The sequence below is a fragment of the Phragmites australis genome, chromosome 2 (assembly GCF_958298935.1).
Source record: "Phragmites australis chromosome 2, lpPhrAust1.1, whole genome shotgun sequence".
Taxonomy (NCBI): Eukaryota; Viridiplantae; Streptophyta; class Magnoliopsida; order Poales; family Poaceae; genus Phragmites; species Phragmites australis.
The window spans coordinates 41,395,614-41,410,869 of NC_084922.1; the positions used below are offsets into that span (position 1 = coordinate 41,395,614).

Here is a 15,256-nt window from a genome sequence, read left to right on the forward strand (position 1 = left end):
TGATTTCAGTTTACATATCGTACAAAAGATGCGGTACGTCCCTCCCGATAAGAATGCACGGTGCCTTTGGCAACCGATGGGAAGGGGACTGTGAGTTGGAGGAGAAAGTTGGGTGGGAGTTGAAATTTTAATCCCTATCCGTTTTTGGATGATGCAATCATTTTCTATTAAACACACAACTCTCACCAAGTACCACCCTTTCCCTGGTAAGAGATTGGTATGATTATTCTCCATCCCACCAAAACTCTAATTCCCACCAAACAAATGAATAAATTTTAAGCCCTGCCTCGAAACTCTCGTTCCCTCTCACCATTTACCCCCAACCAAACGCACCGGCAAACTTTGGACCGAACAGAGTACACGAATGAAAAGGAGGAAAAGATATACTGACGATACGAAACTCATCTTTCACCGAAAGATTACAATTGGAAAGGCACAGGAAGAATACGCAATAACACTAGAGAACAATTTTGTTTGGCAGACTAGGTGTAACAATCTAACTTTCCTTCTAATCGATAGCACCAATATAAACAAAGTTCTACAGCTTTTCAGCAAAGTTTAACTAATCTGCTGCACCGAAAATGGTAAAAGGGGACTGCTGCACCGATTATGCCTTGCATGTGACAAACGGTGATGACCAATCACAAAACGTTGTCAAATAAGGTACCATGGATTTGCTTTGTCCACGCAGTGGAGTCCAGCATCATCCCTGGCATCACTCTTGCAGTTGCCCGATGTAAATAAACTAAGCATCCATTTTCAGACTCACAAATGGTGGCATCGATATTCAGTCTAGCTAGTCTCATTTTGATCGGCATTGGTCACCACACATTCAGACTGAATAAAGCTTGCAACTTTTAGGTAGCAAAGCCAAAGGGGTTCTGTAGCCCTCGTGAGGAAGATCAGCTAGCACAGTTCTGGAAGCAGTAGAATAAGCGATTAGCTGAACAATTAGGTGAAGCCCATGTTTATAGCTATTGTCTCGATTTGAACTCTAAAATGCACCCTTGCTGTTGGAGCGCATCGGCGCATGATTAGGTAGGCCTAACTCAGTAAGTGCCCTCACCTTTTCTTTTCTTTTTTCCCTTTCATTTCCTTTTATTTCTTTTTGGCCACTGAAGATCTCATTGGTGGGTGAAGTCTAGCCTTATCAGAGAAGGAATTCAATCTACACCCTGCCTTTGAAATTGTTAGGGAAATATTTTAACCCATAGATAATATTAAGGGACACTATTAAGAGTTTCTCCGAAGCTCTCTGGTTCTTGACTCCTTGCAGAAGCTAAGGTTTCCATAAGCCATGAACCCCCCCCCCCAGCCATCGCCTCTCAAGATAGGGAAAGAAGCTAACATTCGGAAGGAATATCAGCAAAAGGAGGGAAAAAAATAATTAGTCTAACACGAAGTGATCGATAGTTAATATCGGTGCAAGTGATGGTCACTCTGATATCCTCATACAAGTGGGAGCCGAACTAACACCTTGGACAGCGCGACGCCGCAATAGGCGACAAACTGAGTACCACACCCATAAGGCCAATCGCCCACTGTATTACCATAATAGATAATATCTGTTGATTATGGGTAAAATGCATCATACCTAGGGTCATATTGTGAAATTCGATCGGTCCTAAACTCTTGTGGTACAGTGATAACTTGTATCGCTAACTCTGTAAAAGTATATTTTATATTTACACCCTAAACAACACTATAAATACAGAACTATGGTTATCAAATCAAAGAGAACCAATCATTTTTACTATCAATATATTCTTAATTCTCTCTCCTCTCTACTTTTTCTTCAAACTTGAGTCTCCCCTTAAAAAAGATTCTTACCATATTTTATTCATAAAAAAAACATCTTCTCTTCCATCAACATAAATCACCCAATTGCTAACTTATCAGTTTGTTTCCTACCAAATTTTTTTCTATGTACCAAGTAGAGTTGTGTATCTTTTTGTTAAAAAGAAATTAATTGGTCGATGCCTTACAAGATCTGGATTTTTTTTTGCTAGTTTGTAGTACTGAATTCCGTAATGGTTTTCTGAGTACGCATACTGAATTCCGTAATGGTTTTCTCCATCTTCATGCCAGACTATTTCGTCGAAGGCAGAAACTTCATTTATTCAGGACCTGATGGTATAAAATCGCCTGACTCTCTGTTTCTGTATTCCACGAGTACGATTTTAACGTTCATCATGTTTCCTTGCGCCACCTATTATGTATGTCCATGGCATTCTGGCAGCGCTTGCAGGAGGAGGTCACAGTCAACAACAGGTACTCAGTTTTTTTTTCCTGAGATTAACAGGTACTCAGGCATCGAAAAGCTCTTCAGCGCATCATTGGACGGTCACGCACGTGTGGATAGAATAGAAGGCGTTGGAGCTAACATTTCCTGCCTTTTCTGAACCGGTTGCCTCCAAGAAAATTTCCATTATTCATTAATTTAGAAAATATTTGTACGTTTCCTGATGGAAACAGGAAGCATGGTCACCAGCAACTTGTTCCGAGACGTCCACAGATCGAAAATTCGTTTAGGCAACAAAACCAAAAAATTTGGTTAAAGTTCAGTGAGAATTTGGATAAATTCACATGATCAAATTTATAATCGGACATAAAAATCGACCGAATCGAGTCAGCAAAAACCGATCGAATTCCATCAAAAACTGAGCGAATTCTCCAATTTATCGATCACATTTTTCGCATTGAACGCATTTTGAATGAATTAGTCAAAAATCGGTCGAATTTCCTAATTTACCGAGGGTATTTCTCGAATTTCAGTGAAGTTTTTAAAAAAAACCAAAATACCTCAACCTTTAAAATCAATAACTAATTCATCTGAGCTTCAAATCAAGTGAAACAAATTTTGTTAGTTTTCTTATAACATTATCTACATGATAAAAATATTTATAATTATAAAAAAGTTTAATATTTTCTGTGAGAAAATGTATTAGCTAAACTAGTTAAATGCGTAGTTAATTCTTTGCTAGTCCAAAAAGCATGAAACCAGTTTTGTTAGTCTTCTTACATGATCCTATGTATTTTAAAAATATATTAACTCATGAAATAGTTATTGTAACATACAATATTGTGTAAATATTTTGCAACTAGATTAATTCATAACTAACCCATCAAACCTCTAAAATTAGTGAAACTACTTTTATTAGTTTACTTATACTATGCTTTATGTAGGAAAAATAATGATAGACATGAAAAAGTTAATTACAATGTTATTTCTTAACATGTGCACTTTATTCTTATGAATTTTATAAAAATTATGGGGGAATTAATAAAACTCTAAATAAAGTGAAACTAACTTTATAGATCCTCTTAAGTACATCCTACACACAAAAAATATGTGTTTGAATGTTAATATTTTCGTTAACGTGAACCCTACTAAATGAATCGCTTTTTAAAGCATGATTTTTTTTTTCCAAACTCACTCTCCATGAAATATGATGTAAAGAACATTATTTTTTATTTTTTTCATAGAATGACTTAGAATTGTCTCTAGTATTTTAAAAATTTATTATAATTTTTTAATTCAAATTTAAAAATCAGTTAAATTCAGAATTCGGTGCGGACCGATTTAACCGGGTTTCAACGAATTTTCTAGTTTTTGCAAATATCAACTGATTTTCGATGAATTTTCGAACACTGCAGAGCGGTTGGCACTTCCGCAAGGAGACCCAGAATTTCTTGGCAGGCGGAGGTAACTCGTCGTCGTCCCGGAGCTGCCTGCAGGTGCTATGATGTGCGAATCCGATTAAATTTACGGAGAGCCATAATTAAGCCAACCTCTAACGAGGCCATCAATATTGTTGAACACTACGCAGGCGTGCAGCCATGGAGGGAAAAGTGATCTGAAAGGAGTACTGATCCCTCTTTGCTAGTGTGAACGACGTGGCGCCAGTGGAATCTCCGGAAGCCTTGCCTGGTCGGATTCCTCCATTGACCAAATGGATCATACTGCCTTCATACGAAGTATGATCTGGTTGACCTTGGTGGTACTGGTTGAAAAATGCTGGATTTGTGATTCTGGTTCTTAGGTCTGTTTGGAGAGCTTTAGTTCTAAAAATATTTAGAGTAAAATATTTTTAGCTTTAGAAATTTATGGAGCCAGAGTTGTATGTATATTGAGGGTATTTGAATGAGCCATCTTATTCTATTTCAAATTAAAAATAAAGTCTTAAACTATTTTATTTTAACATATATACTCTCAAAATCTAATGTCAAGCTGGTGCCAACCATAGCCTTACTGACGGAACAAATAAGGCCCAGGATGGCAAGATGGGTTGCAAAGGCTGGAACAAGTAGGCCTAGGATGAAAAGATGGGTTAAAATCCAATCGGTGATTAATCAGAAGTTACAGTATCAGGCAATTTAATCCATGCTTATCTTGCGTTTGCGTTGGAAGTGTTGAAATGTCCGCTTGCGCAATGGACGGTCTTGATCAAGTGGGCCCTCGGAGGGTTGGAAATTTGGGCCAGGTACAGGTGCACAACAAAGTATGGGCCTCTAATGGGCTGCAATCCTCTTGATCGAAAGTCGTAGCGTAGATTTTTTTGGTCCAAAACCACATGGGCCATTTGCTGGGGACACAAGCACAGTCACAGAAATGAACACTGAAAACAGTAGTGCGTAAACATTACTGCAGTATACGATGCATGAACTCAACAGTTCAACTCTGTGCAGCCACATGGGATTCCAAAGGGAGAGCCAGTGCAGTGCTATTATCATGCGAGATGCGAGTAAAATGGCCCGCAGTTCCCACTGGGCTGGTACTTTTGCCCGAACCCGTTTCTATCGATCTGCATCTGCCACCGGTTTCGTGCTAAAAGAGCATGCCACACCTCCATCATGCATGACGGCGCCGGCCGTTAAAGACAGGTGCTTGCCTTTTGAAGTCGTTTTTGCCATGATGGATCCGAGTGGAGGTTGCTTGGATGATCACTGCTCGCTTTTGATCGATGCAACAGGTGATCGCTTTTGATCACCTGAGATGTTTTCTAGAAGGAAACTAGGCCGTGTTTGGAACATTTCCTTTCGAAAGTTCATCGAAATGGACTCGAAACTCTAAACATAGTAACAATTTTTTTTTATGAAGCACCAAACAGTACAGATGAACACATAGTTCGGTTCGACCCCCTTTTCCATGTTCTGAAGCGTCCTCGGATCCTCCTCACAAGTCACAAGCAGTGCCACGCCACCAGCGGCTTCAGATCTCACTCCCAGTCCCACGCAGCCCCCCCCCCCCCCCCCCGCGAGTGCCACTGCCCGCCCCCGCGACCGCCTCGGCTGCCCATCCACTTGCCGAGCCGGCCGCGTCTGTCCATGGCGCGCCCCGCCGGCCACCGCACCCGCCGCCAACCGCCTCCGCCCAGCCCCAAGCCGCGGGCAGCAACCCCCCGCCGCCGCGGCCGCCGGGTCCGCGTCCAGAGCCCCTCCCTCGCCGCCGCCCGCCGCGGGGTCGCCCCGCTGCCGCCCCCTCCAGAGACGCCGCCGGTTCGGTGGTCGCTGGACATCGGTGGTGTGGGCAATCACTCCTCCTCCCGTGCGGGCGCGGGCCCGTCGGTGAGGAAGATCGCCGCGGCGCTGTGGCGAATGCAGGCGCCGCCACCGGGGTCCGGGAGGGCGCGAGGGAGGGCCGAGGTGAGCATGCCGCGAGATTTCTGTGAATCCAATGCTTTCGTGTCGAGATTGTTGCGTTGCTAGCCTTCTAGGGTTCTACTAGATGGCTACGCCTGGTGGAGTGACTGGTGTCGGCAGTGACTCTTTTGGCATCTGGCTAGTCATTTTTTCTCTAGTTTTGGAGAAATGTCGGTATCGAATTGTTGGGAATTGAGCGTGTCGGATCTAATCATGCTATTACTTCTGTAGAAACCGCATACATTTTGTGCTTTTCTTACCATTTCATTTCGCAAACTCATGTTGATCTGTTTAGGTGTTAGTCCGAATTACTAGTACTGTAGTACTTTGGTTGAACTAGTACGGGGTTGTCCAATGGTGGAGAAACCTTAGGGTGTGTTTGGTAGGGTTTCGGTTTCTCTCGTAAGCGTTTCGGTTCCAGATTTTCTCTGTAAACGTTTCTCTGGAGAATTAGAATCACCTCTGCAAACCGTTTGGTTAGCTTTCTGGATTCAATTTCTTGATTGAGAGGATGGTGGTGCAATCGACCATTTTGCCCTTTGCTGATATGCTGTTTTTTTTTTGTTTTTTTTGCAATAACAACAATTGACATACATAAACAGCATGAGCATCATCTCTGATCGTTTTTGAGCAATTGTTGCATGCATTTGAATTTAATTGGAATTGATCAAATTCATGAAAGTGAGGTCATGTGAAGACACTTGAAATTCACAATATAACTTAGAGCTGGAGATAATTTTAGAAATTAGTCCATTAACTAAGATGAGTGTTGGTGATTTTTTCTTAATTTTTGGGAATCTTTTTAAAGCTCTAAAAATTCATGGAAGATGCAAAAACAGTCAACTTTAATGAATTTTAATTTGAATTCTGTTCAGGACTTTTAAGTGCAATCAGTTAAAATGGGTTGCTTATGGATTATAGAACCTACACAAAAATTGGTAGATTTTTTGGAGCCTTTTATAAGGTCTAAAACTATAGGGAAAAGAGATGGATTTTTGAGGCATCTTAACATGGGCTGAATCGGGAGAATAGGTGAGAAACGGCCTCCCAGCTGTTTTGGTGATTCTCTCCCGATCCTTGAATCGAGCTGCCCAGAATCGTTTCTTGCTCGACTGTTTGGCTGCTGGATTCATCGGAACTGCCAAGAATCCGAAACGATTCCGGCAGCCAAACAGGGCCTTATTGTGCGTGTTTTGGTGCTTTGCTCAGACTTGGAGCAAAATGCAAATGTTTTGTCCATCCGTGACGAATAACATCAAGCTTGTAAGGTCAAATTGTGCTGAAACATTATGTTTGACAAAAAAAAGGCAATCAAAAGGTTACAACATCTTTAAGCCCATCGGTTGAAGGAATCAATTTTTAGGATCATTCGTGATGGGGAACTTTGATATCCTCATGGATTTGGCATTTTGTGCTACTCCGCAGCATCAAGTAAACTTTCCAAACTCCGCAGCATGCAATAGTGGATAACTTGTACATTTCAAATCAGCTTTGCAATGTTTATTGATTGTCTCGTTGATTTTGACTTCTAGAATTCTTCATGATTTCAGCCAAAAATGATGCAGTATCTTAATCCATGATATAAGCACTCTTGTAGACTTGTTTGTATGTAACTATTGTGGTCCATTGGTCCCTAGATAGCCCTTGTCATTCTAATTGTTTGATGGAGGCAATTTCCGATGTTTAAAGAAAGTGTAATGAAGGCCTATATGATAATAGTTAAGCAGCATTGCTCCAGTAGATCTTCTTTTGTCTGTCGTAGTTTTACCCCATTTCACATGCTAATGTCATAATAAATAGATATTGCTTTTTTTATGTCAGTGTTTAGCTAATAATTCATGCTGTTGGACTTTGCAGTCCAATTCAAAGCGTCCACACACGCCTGATCATTGTCAGTACTACAAAGCTGTTATCCAGGGCAAGACAGGGAATAGGACTACTAGCAATGTCCCACATGAGGTAATATTATTTTCATGATAAATATGTTCTGAAGGAAAACTGCAACTGTAGGATCTTTACCGAACCCTGTTTAATCTGACTCATATTTGTTTACTACAAATAGATGGAAGCTCATTCTGCAGCACATCAAATAGAAACAGAAATGGCAACAAAGTGGAACCGTCAATTCATGAGAGCTTCCCAGGGTGCTGACTATGATTACTTTGAACATAATCTAATGGATGCTGGTGGAGATGTCTATTCACTGAAGGAGGAGCTTATGGTGGCTCAGGATCGAATTCATGAGCTTGAAGCAGAGTGTCGATCTACAAAGAAGCAGCTTGATCGCTTGGTAAAGAATCTCGCTGAGGAAAAGGCTTCTTGGAAGAGTAGGGAGCATGATAAGGTTCAACACATCTTAGATGCTGTCAAGGAGGATCTCAACCGGGAGAGGAAACAGCGACAGCGGGCAGAAATGATGAACTCTAAACTGCTCAATGATCTATCTGAGATTAAGTTTGCTGCGAAGCGTTATTTGCAAGATTATCAGAAGGAAAGGAAGGGGCGGGTGCTCATGGAAGAGGTTTGTGATGAATTAGCAAAGGAGATTGCAGAAGACAAAGCTGAGGTTGAGGCTCTGAGAAGTGAATCGATGAAGATCAGAGATGAATTGGAGGAAGAGAAGAAGATGCTCCAGATGGCTGAAGTTTGGCGTGAAGAGAGGGTGCAAATGAAGCTTGTTGATGCAAAGCTGACACTTGAGAACAAGTATTCTCAGCTAAGTAAACTTCAGGATGAACTTGAGGATTTACTTCGTTCCCAGCCAGGCAATAACCCAGAAAGAGGAACAGTAAGGGAAGTAGAAAGGCTCAGGGAGGCAATTTGCTCTATGAAGCTTAATGGCACCAAGGAGTTTTCTTACAAACCCGCTCCTCCTTCAGAGGACATTTTCGCTGTATTTGAAGAACTCAAGCAGAGGGAAGATACTAGTGAGAAGGTGATTGTGCAATGTAACGGAAATAGGCCCAAGAGTCATGCATCAAAAAACCACACAGTGAGTCCTGAAACTGACGTGTTCTTGGGAAATCCAGCTAGCCGATATTGCAGTCAGCCTCGCACCAGACATGAGGAGGCGGAAGATGATAGTGGATGGGAGACTGTCAGCCAAGTTGAGGAGAACGGCTCTAGTAATTCACCAGGGGGAAGTGAACCATCAGTAAATGGCTTCTGTGGAGAAAATGATGCTTCAGTGAGCGGAACAGATTGGGATGATAACTGTGACAATGACCAGGCACATAGTGAGATCAGTGAAGTTTGTTCAACAACTGCAGGGAGGTACCGGAATAAGAGGTCATTTGTGGGACTCTGGAGATCATCAAACAGTGTTGATCAAAATAAAATGGGAGCTGGGATACTAAATGGTAAACTATCAAATGCCAGGATGTCAAATGTCGCTGAATCTCCCGATCTGAAGAACAGTGAAGTGTGTGACAGTTCGCCAAGTGTAGGACAATGGAGGCCAGACCTGCTAAATCCGGACATTGTTCGAGCGATAAAAGGATGCATCGAATGGCCCCGAGGAGTGCAGAAGCACAGCTTGAAGTCCAAGCTTCTGGAGGCAAGGATTGATGGCAGTAAGGTCCAGCTGCGCCAAGCACTGAAGCAGAAGATATAGCACAGTCAGTCAGTCAGTCCTGTTCTATATGCGAGGAGAATATCATGATCCGTTTGCTCGTGGTGCTGCTTCATCTGGAGCAGGCAGCGCCCTGCGAGAGGAATTGCTGCAGCAGTGGTTGGCAACTGGGTGTTATCATTGACGGTACCCGATTGGTGGCTGATGGCCCGCCGGCTTGTCTAAATGAAATTGTGACTTGTGAGCCCGGTGGAATCACGCCTGCCCTGTGTAAAAGTATTTTAATCAATAATCAGTGCAATCATTCGACCACACTAATCGATATCTCGTGGGATATGTCTGCCCTCCTTTTGTGTCGTTGTTAAGGTCCGTGTTGTTCTAACTTCTGGTGAGGAAAGGAGTGAAGAAAATGAACACTGATCACAGCAATTTTTAGGATCTTGTTAATGTGTTATCCGCTCCCTCTTCTGTTGCCCTGAGCGTTCATTCACCTATGGAGAAATGGACCCTACTGCTCTGGTACCAGTGTAGCACACAGACCAAATTGTTCGTTGAAAATGGAAAGTGCAAGGTATCCAGCCCAAGAAATTAATCAATTCTGGTGCGAAATTGCAGCTTCCGAGCCGGGCATCTGAAAAAGGTGAGAAGGCAGACGCAAGCAGATTAGCATCGCATCTGTTCCAGCCGGAATTTCTCCGGATCTTCTCCTGTGCCCTGGACCATCCGCAGACGCAAGCAGATTAGCATCGCATCTGTTCATCAGTTCATCGCACCACGCCACGCCACGCCGAGCCGAGCACGCACCACACACCTGTCTCGGCCGGAAAAGAGAACGGAAAAGCAGGGCAATGGAGCAAGAACAGAAACAGCCGCCGAGCCGCGGCACACATGGCACGAGGGGCAGTCCCGGACTCGCCGCGCAGCGGCCCATCACGAGCGTCCGAGCGACGAAAGCTCACCAAACCATTGAAGCGGCGGCAAGCAGTGCGCCCGCGCCCGCGCCCGCGCCCGGCCAGCTCGGCGCCGCGCCGAAAGCGACGGCTGCCCAACCCAAACCGCGCGCGCGCACGTGTCACGGCCCGGCGGACGCGTACGCACGCGACAAGGGCATTCAGCCCGACGTGACGAGCCAGGGTCGGGTAGGTGTTTAGGTCCGGGCCGGGTCGTTCGCCCGCTTTGTTTCTAGCTAGCTCCCGCGGCGCCCCTGAGCTGTGGCTGCGCGACGGACGGGTACCACGTGCCCCTTCTAGCTGGTGAGGTGCCGTGCCTACCTGCTACGACAAGAGTTCATCGTGTGTATAGGATAGGTGCCGTGCCTACCTTAATGGTTCACGGTGGTTGCTTCTGCGACAAGATTTCATCGTGTACTTATCCTGTGTACGGATGACAGGTGTGGGGAACAGGAGCGCCACCTGATTGATTACACTGTCTATCAACAAGCAACTCATCAACGGGTGGTTAAGGGTAACACGATAAGTAATAAAAATATAAATAATAAATTATTTAGATATGGAGATGTGTATGTGGTATGAGCGTCGACGACCAACACATACATAATTTCTTTATTTATTTCATTATTAAAGCAAGTACTATATACGTAGTAGATAGATAGGTAAGTTGGAGTATGAGGGTAGATAATAAAAATAGATAAATTATTTGAATTTGAAGATTTTTTATTAAATATGAATAGAGTATAAGAAAAAGTGATACAAAACCAACTCGTATTTTATATAATAGAAAGTTATCCAACTACCCTTGTTTTTTAGCCTCAACACCGATTTATAGAAGATAATTAATTATTTTAGAGATTTCAAAAGCTTACAAGTTGTAGTATCTGAACCCTAAATACTAACAGCAGTAATATCTAAACTCACATCACATACTACACATATACACCTATATACATCATATATATAATCTATACACATACGCATTGGAAAGATCTACGGAGTCTCGAACTCCACAAGCAACAGTCACGTCACGCTCTACATGCGCTTAGAACTATCGAAAAAATTCTAATTATAGGAGTGGGAGCTAGGAGTCGAAGCCCCGATCAGTCGCTCGCACGCCGACGAGCAGACCATCGTGCGCGTTCGCTATCCAACTGGCCTAAAAGAAGACAAATCTGCAAACATTTTTGGTTGGAGGAGGTATAGAGCAGGAGACACTCTAGTCTCTACCAGTATCTCTTATGCAAGAATCAGCGTTGAGTCGGTGTCAAAAAAAAAAAAAAAAACTGCAGATGCGCAACCGCATTCCAAACGGGCATCAATAACGCACCGTGAGATGTGCTAGCAGCGTGTTGTGACATCCCAATCTCATCTACGAGCGCACTGGAACGAACTAGAGGTTTCCATGCATCTTCCGGGCTCCTTTTGTTTCCACGATGGGATGGATGGACCGGTTCAGGCTTTTTCCAAGCGACCGTGATCGACACGCACGACAGTTGTCCGCCCGCGCGTCCAACCACACCACACCGCGCGGCCCACCGTGCCGTGAGGACCGAGACCGAGAAGCAAACCAGGCGGTCGCGCAACGGCGGCAGCACACGTTGCTGGCCGCAACCAGACGACTTCTCCCGCGAATCGCGTCGCGGCCGATGGAGCAGGCTCGAAGCGCACTATCATCTCGGCGTCCCGTCGTCGTCTTCCACCCGCCGCACGTAGCCCGCTCCGGCGCCACCACGTACACCCGGCCCCCTCACGCCAAAAAGAGGGGGCTCTGTACTCAGCACCGTTGCCCTCCGCGCCTGACAGCTGCTCGAACGACACGACGGCCAGGCTGCGTCGTCGCTATTTATGCAGCCGTTCTAACGTTTGAAAGGAACCGATGCCGTTTCGCCAGTATCGGCGTCTACAGCGACGGATCCACGGACCCCGGGCGAAATGACGGGAGCGCCCATGACAGAGCCAGGGGTTGCAGCGCATTGGGCATCTATATCTGTGGTGGCTGGTGAGGGCGCGTAGAACTCCATTCTTGCTGGCCGCCGAGACAGAGAGCCGGGCAGCGTCACTTCACCAGCGAGAGGAGAGCAAGCGTCAGGTCTTTCGAAGTCCGGTTGCTGTTGTCCTGCACACTGAGAGAGCAGGGGAGACTAGTGAACATGGCTGGGGATCCAGAGGTGGAGGAAGCGGCGGAGTGGGGAGGTGCAGGCATACGCTCCGTGCTGACCATGGGCTCTCTGGTCTCTCCCTCCGGGCACGAGGTGCTCTTTTGTTAGCTCATGTTTTGCTTCTGCTCCAGTTCGTTCTCTCTGTTATCCAGCAACAACTTGTTTTTTTTTCAGCGAGGTTCGTCACTGTTCTTTAGCAGTGAGGTTTCGTTTACAGAGACCAACTAAAGTTCTTTGCTTCATCAAACTAGGAATATGTTTACATGTTTTCTTTCTCCTTTTTGGTATCGTGAAATCATGGGCAACCTTGATCCGTAGAGTGGATTTGGCCGTGTAACGGTGAAGATAAATCGAATAGTGTGACATGCAAGTATAAGTTCGATTCAGCCATTCAGTACTTCAGAGGCCTTGAAATTTCAAGTTTGAACACTACTTAAGATACTTTAGCCTACTTCGGGACCTTTAAATACAGCTTACAGCAACTAGAAACTTCACATGTTTTTAAAAGGAAGTGACTTTTCAAGTTTTCATACTTCTTGGCGAAGGTTAAGTCTCACTCAGTTCTCAAACAAGACAACAGCTGAAAGGGATCATGACTTCATGAGCAGCTTTTGCTCTACAAAGTTGAAGTCTCCTCAAACTGATATAAACAGTCTACTTTGGTAGGCTTTCGGAACAGGGTTCTTAATAATTAAACGCTGATATATGATAGTTTTTTTCCTAGGCGATCATCTGGGTGAGAAAAAAACAGTAAACATTTTCATCAGGAATGTGTCACGCGCATATGTTCCGAATCTGTGAAGAGAAAACTCTTCTTTTATTGGGATCTTGCTTAATCAACATGCTAATGGTGAGACCTATAAACTAAACGTCCCAGTCCCCTGTTGTAATTTGTACGTCAAATGGAATCAGAATATATGCACAATTTGTTTTGTACTCTTTTTGCTTTTAGGTCAGTTCAGTAGTCTGTATTCCTAGACACCGACAGGAATCAGAATTGTATCGTGCAGATTCCAGATTGCGCCTGCTATCTTTTGACACGTATCTAATATCTTATCGTCACATATGGTCTTGCACTCGTTCTTTATCTTCTACTTTTCAATCTCCATTTTTCCCATTTGCTGTCAATCATGAATCATTGGATCGAAACATCGAAGGTGTCTTCTTCGCAGGTGCATTTTCCAGAGATCGAGGGCAAGATCATAGGCCTCTACTTCGCCGCAAACTGGTACCCGAAGTGTGAGGCCTTCACCCCGGTGCTGGCCGCGGCCTACCACCAGCTCAAGGATCGCGGCGACGGCTTCGAGGTCGTCCTGGTGTCGTGCGACGAGGACCGGCCGTCCTTCGAGCGGTTCCACCGCACCATGCCGTGGCCGGCCGTGCCCTTCGGCGACCTCCGGTGCAAGAAGCGCCTCAGCGAAAGGTTCCAGGTCGAGGGCATCCCGCGCCTGGTGGTGCTCGCCCCGGACGGCGAGGTCGTACACCCGGACGCCGCTGACCTCGTGCACCGCTACGGCGAGAGGGCGTTCCCGTTCACGGCGGCGAGAGTGGCGGAGCTGGAGGCCGACGATCAGCGCAAGTACGCGTCCCAGACGTTGGAGAAGCTCTTCTCCATCGACGGGAGAGGCTACGTGAACGCTAAAAATGAGCAGGTAAGTGACCGTGTTCTAGAAAGCAAGCTAGAGAGTGTCATGCACTAGCTAGCTTGAATGCATTAGCGTTGCATGCCATTGATCCATCCATGACCCGTACGTTGAGTCGTCGACCATTCAGCTGTTGGCCTCACCGTGGCTAAGGGCTGCAGGTTCCCATCTCGAGCCTGGTCGGGAAGACGGTGGGGCTCTACTTCTCGGCGCACCGGTGCGCGCCGTGCATCAAGTTCACCGCGAAGCTGGCGGCCATATACAGCAACCTGAAGGGCAAGGCCGAGGACTTCGAGATCGTGTACATCCCCATGGACAAGGAGGAGGACGGCTACCTGCGGTCGTGCAGCGACATGCCGTGGCTGGCGCTGCCGTACGACGGCGCGCCGTCGCGGGTGCTGGCCAGGTACTTCGACGTCCGGGAGATCCCAACGCTGGTGGTGATCGGGCCCGACGGCAAGACGGTGACGAGGGACGGCAGGAACCTGGTGAACCTCTTCTTCGACATGGCGTTCCCGTTCACCGACGCGCAGATCAGGCTGCTGCAGGAGATGGAGAACGAGGAGGCCAAGGGGTACCCGCAGTCGCTGCACCACCTGGGCCACCGCCACAAGCTCAGCATCGTGTCGGAGAAGTCCGGGGGAGGGCCCTACATCTGCTGCGAGTGCGACGAGCAGGGGCTCGGCTGGGCGTACCAGTGCATCGCCTGCGGCTACGAGATACACCTCAGGTGCGGCCGGAACGCGGAGGGTGGCAGCGCTGGAACCGGCTAGCAGCATATTAACAGGAGCGCAGGTATCTAGACTAGCTAGCTGTATATTGGACATGATTTGTGCTTTGTTCTCAACAAACGTCAGCGTGATCTTGTCAAGTCTGATGCTAAAACAGATGAGAATGCCACTGTATAAGGCTTTAGGGGTGGCTTGAGTGCAGAAGAAATGCAGCTGCAGCCGTTGCGTATGTTCAAGCAAACCTGCGTGTAAAGCCCAATCGACCTAGTTCTGCATTACTACGCAATCCAATCGTCTGATCATATGAGCTCGACGATACTAGGACGACAGGACCCAAGGTACGCAGAACATGACCGCCAACGGCAACCACGGATTACTTCGGTTCAGAAGCACATCCAGTTAGTCCGGTTAATGGACAATGCCAACCACGGATTGCTTCGTTGGCCTGGAACTCTCAAGCCCAGTGATGCATTACACAGAAAATAAACAGATTCCAGTCCCCAACATATGGCTTGAGATGAACGCCAAACCCAGTTCAGAAAGCACGCGAGAAGGG

At 45.8% G+C, this 15,256-nt stretch overlaps 2 protein-coding genes across 4 annotated transcripts; both read left to right on the top strand.

Moving 5' to 3' along the window:
• The first annotated feature begins 5,253 nt into the window (after window positions 1–5,253).
• On the top strand, window positions 5,254–9,538 carry LOC133908914 (uncharacterized). 2 transcript variants are annotated; one of them, XM_062351133.1, is made up of 3 exons: window positions 5,254–5,646; window positions 7,501–7,602; window positions 7,706–9,538. In XM_062351133.1, the coding sequence occupies exons 1-3, from the start codon at window positions 5,329–5,331 to the stop codon at window positions 9,254–9,256; spliced, it is 1,971 nt and encodes a 656-aa protein (XP_062207117.1). In that variant the 5' UTR covers window positions 5,254–5,328; the 3' UTR covers window positions 9,257–9,538. The 2 variants fall into 2 exon arrangements, with proteins under 2 accessions (XP_062207117.1, XP_062207118.1); XM_062351134.1 differs by lacking the exon at window positions 5,254–5,646 and adding an exon at window positions 5,661–7,074.
• Window positions 9,539–12,026: 2,488 nt separating this feature from the next.
• On the top strand, window positions 12,027–14,941 carry LOC133908915 (probable nucleoredoxin 2). Of its 2 annotated transcripts, none has more exons than XM_062351136.1 (3): window positions 12,027–12,419; window positions 13,484–13,978; window positions 14,131–14,941. In XM_062351136.1, exons 1-3 carry the CDS (start codon window positions 12,318–12,320, stop codon window positions 14,740–14,742), a joined length of 1,209 nt encoding a protein of 402 aa, XP_062207120.1. In that variant the 5' UTR covers window positions 12,027–12,317; the 3' UTR covers window positions 14,743–14,941. The 2 variants fall into 2 exon arrangements, with proteins under 2 accessions (XP_062207120.1, XP_062207121.1); XM_062351137.1 differs by having other exon boundaries at window positions 12,030–12,419; window positions 13,499–13,978.
• Window positions 14,942–15,256: the final 315 nt, after the last annotated feature.

Coding starts and splice junctions, on each gene's coding strand:
- LOC133908914 (XM_062351133.1), top strand. CDS start 5,329: ATGGCGCGCCCCGCCGGCCACCGCACCCGCCGCCAACCGCCTCCGCCC. Junction 5,647..7,500: donor GGGCGCGAGGGAGGGCCGAG/GTGAGCATGCCG, acceptor TGGACTTTGCAG/TCCAATTCAAAGCGTCCACA. Junction 7,603..7,705: donor CTAGCAATGTCCCACATGAG/GTAATATTATTT, acceptor TACTACAAATAG/ATGGAAGCTCATTCTGCAGC.
- LOC133908915 (XM_062351136.1), top strand. CDS start 12,318: ATGGCTGGGGATCCAGAGGTGGAGGAAGCGGCGGAGTGGGGAGGTGCA. Junction 12,420..13,483: donor TCTCTCCCTCCGGGCACGAG/GTGCTCTTTTGT, acceptor GAAACATCGAAG/GTGTCTTCTTCGCAGGTGCA. Junction 13,979..14,130: donor TGAACGCTAAAAATGAGCAG/GTAAGTGACCGT, acceptor TAAGGGCTGCAG/GTTCCCATCTCGAGCCTGGT.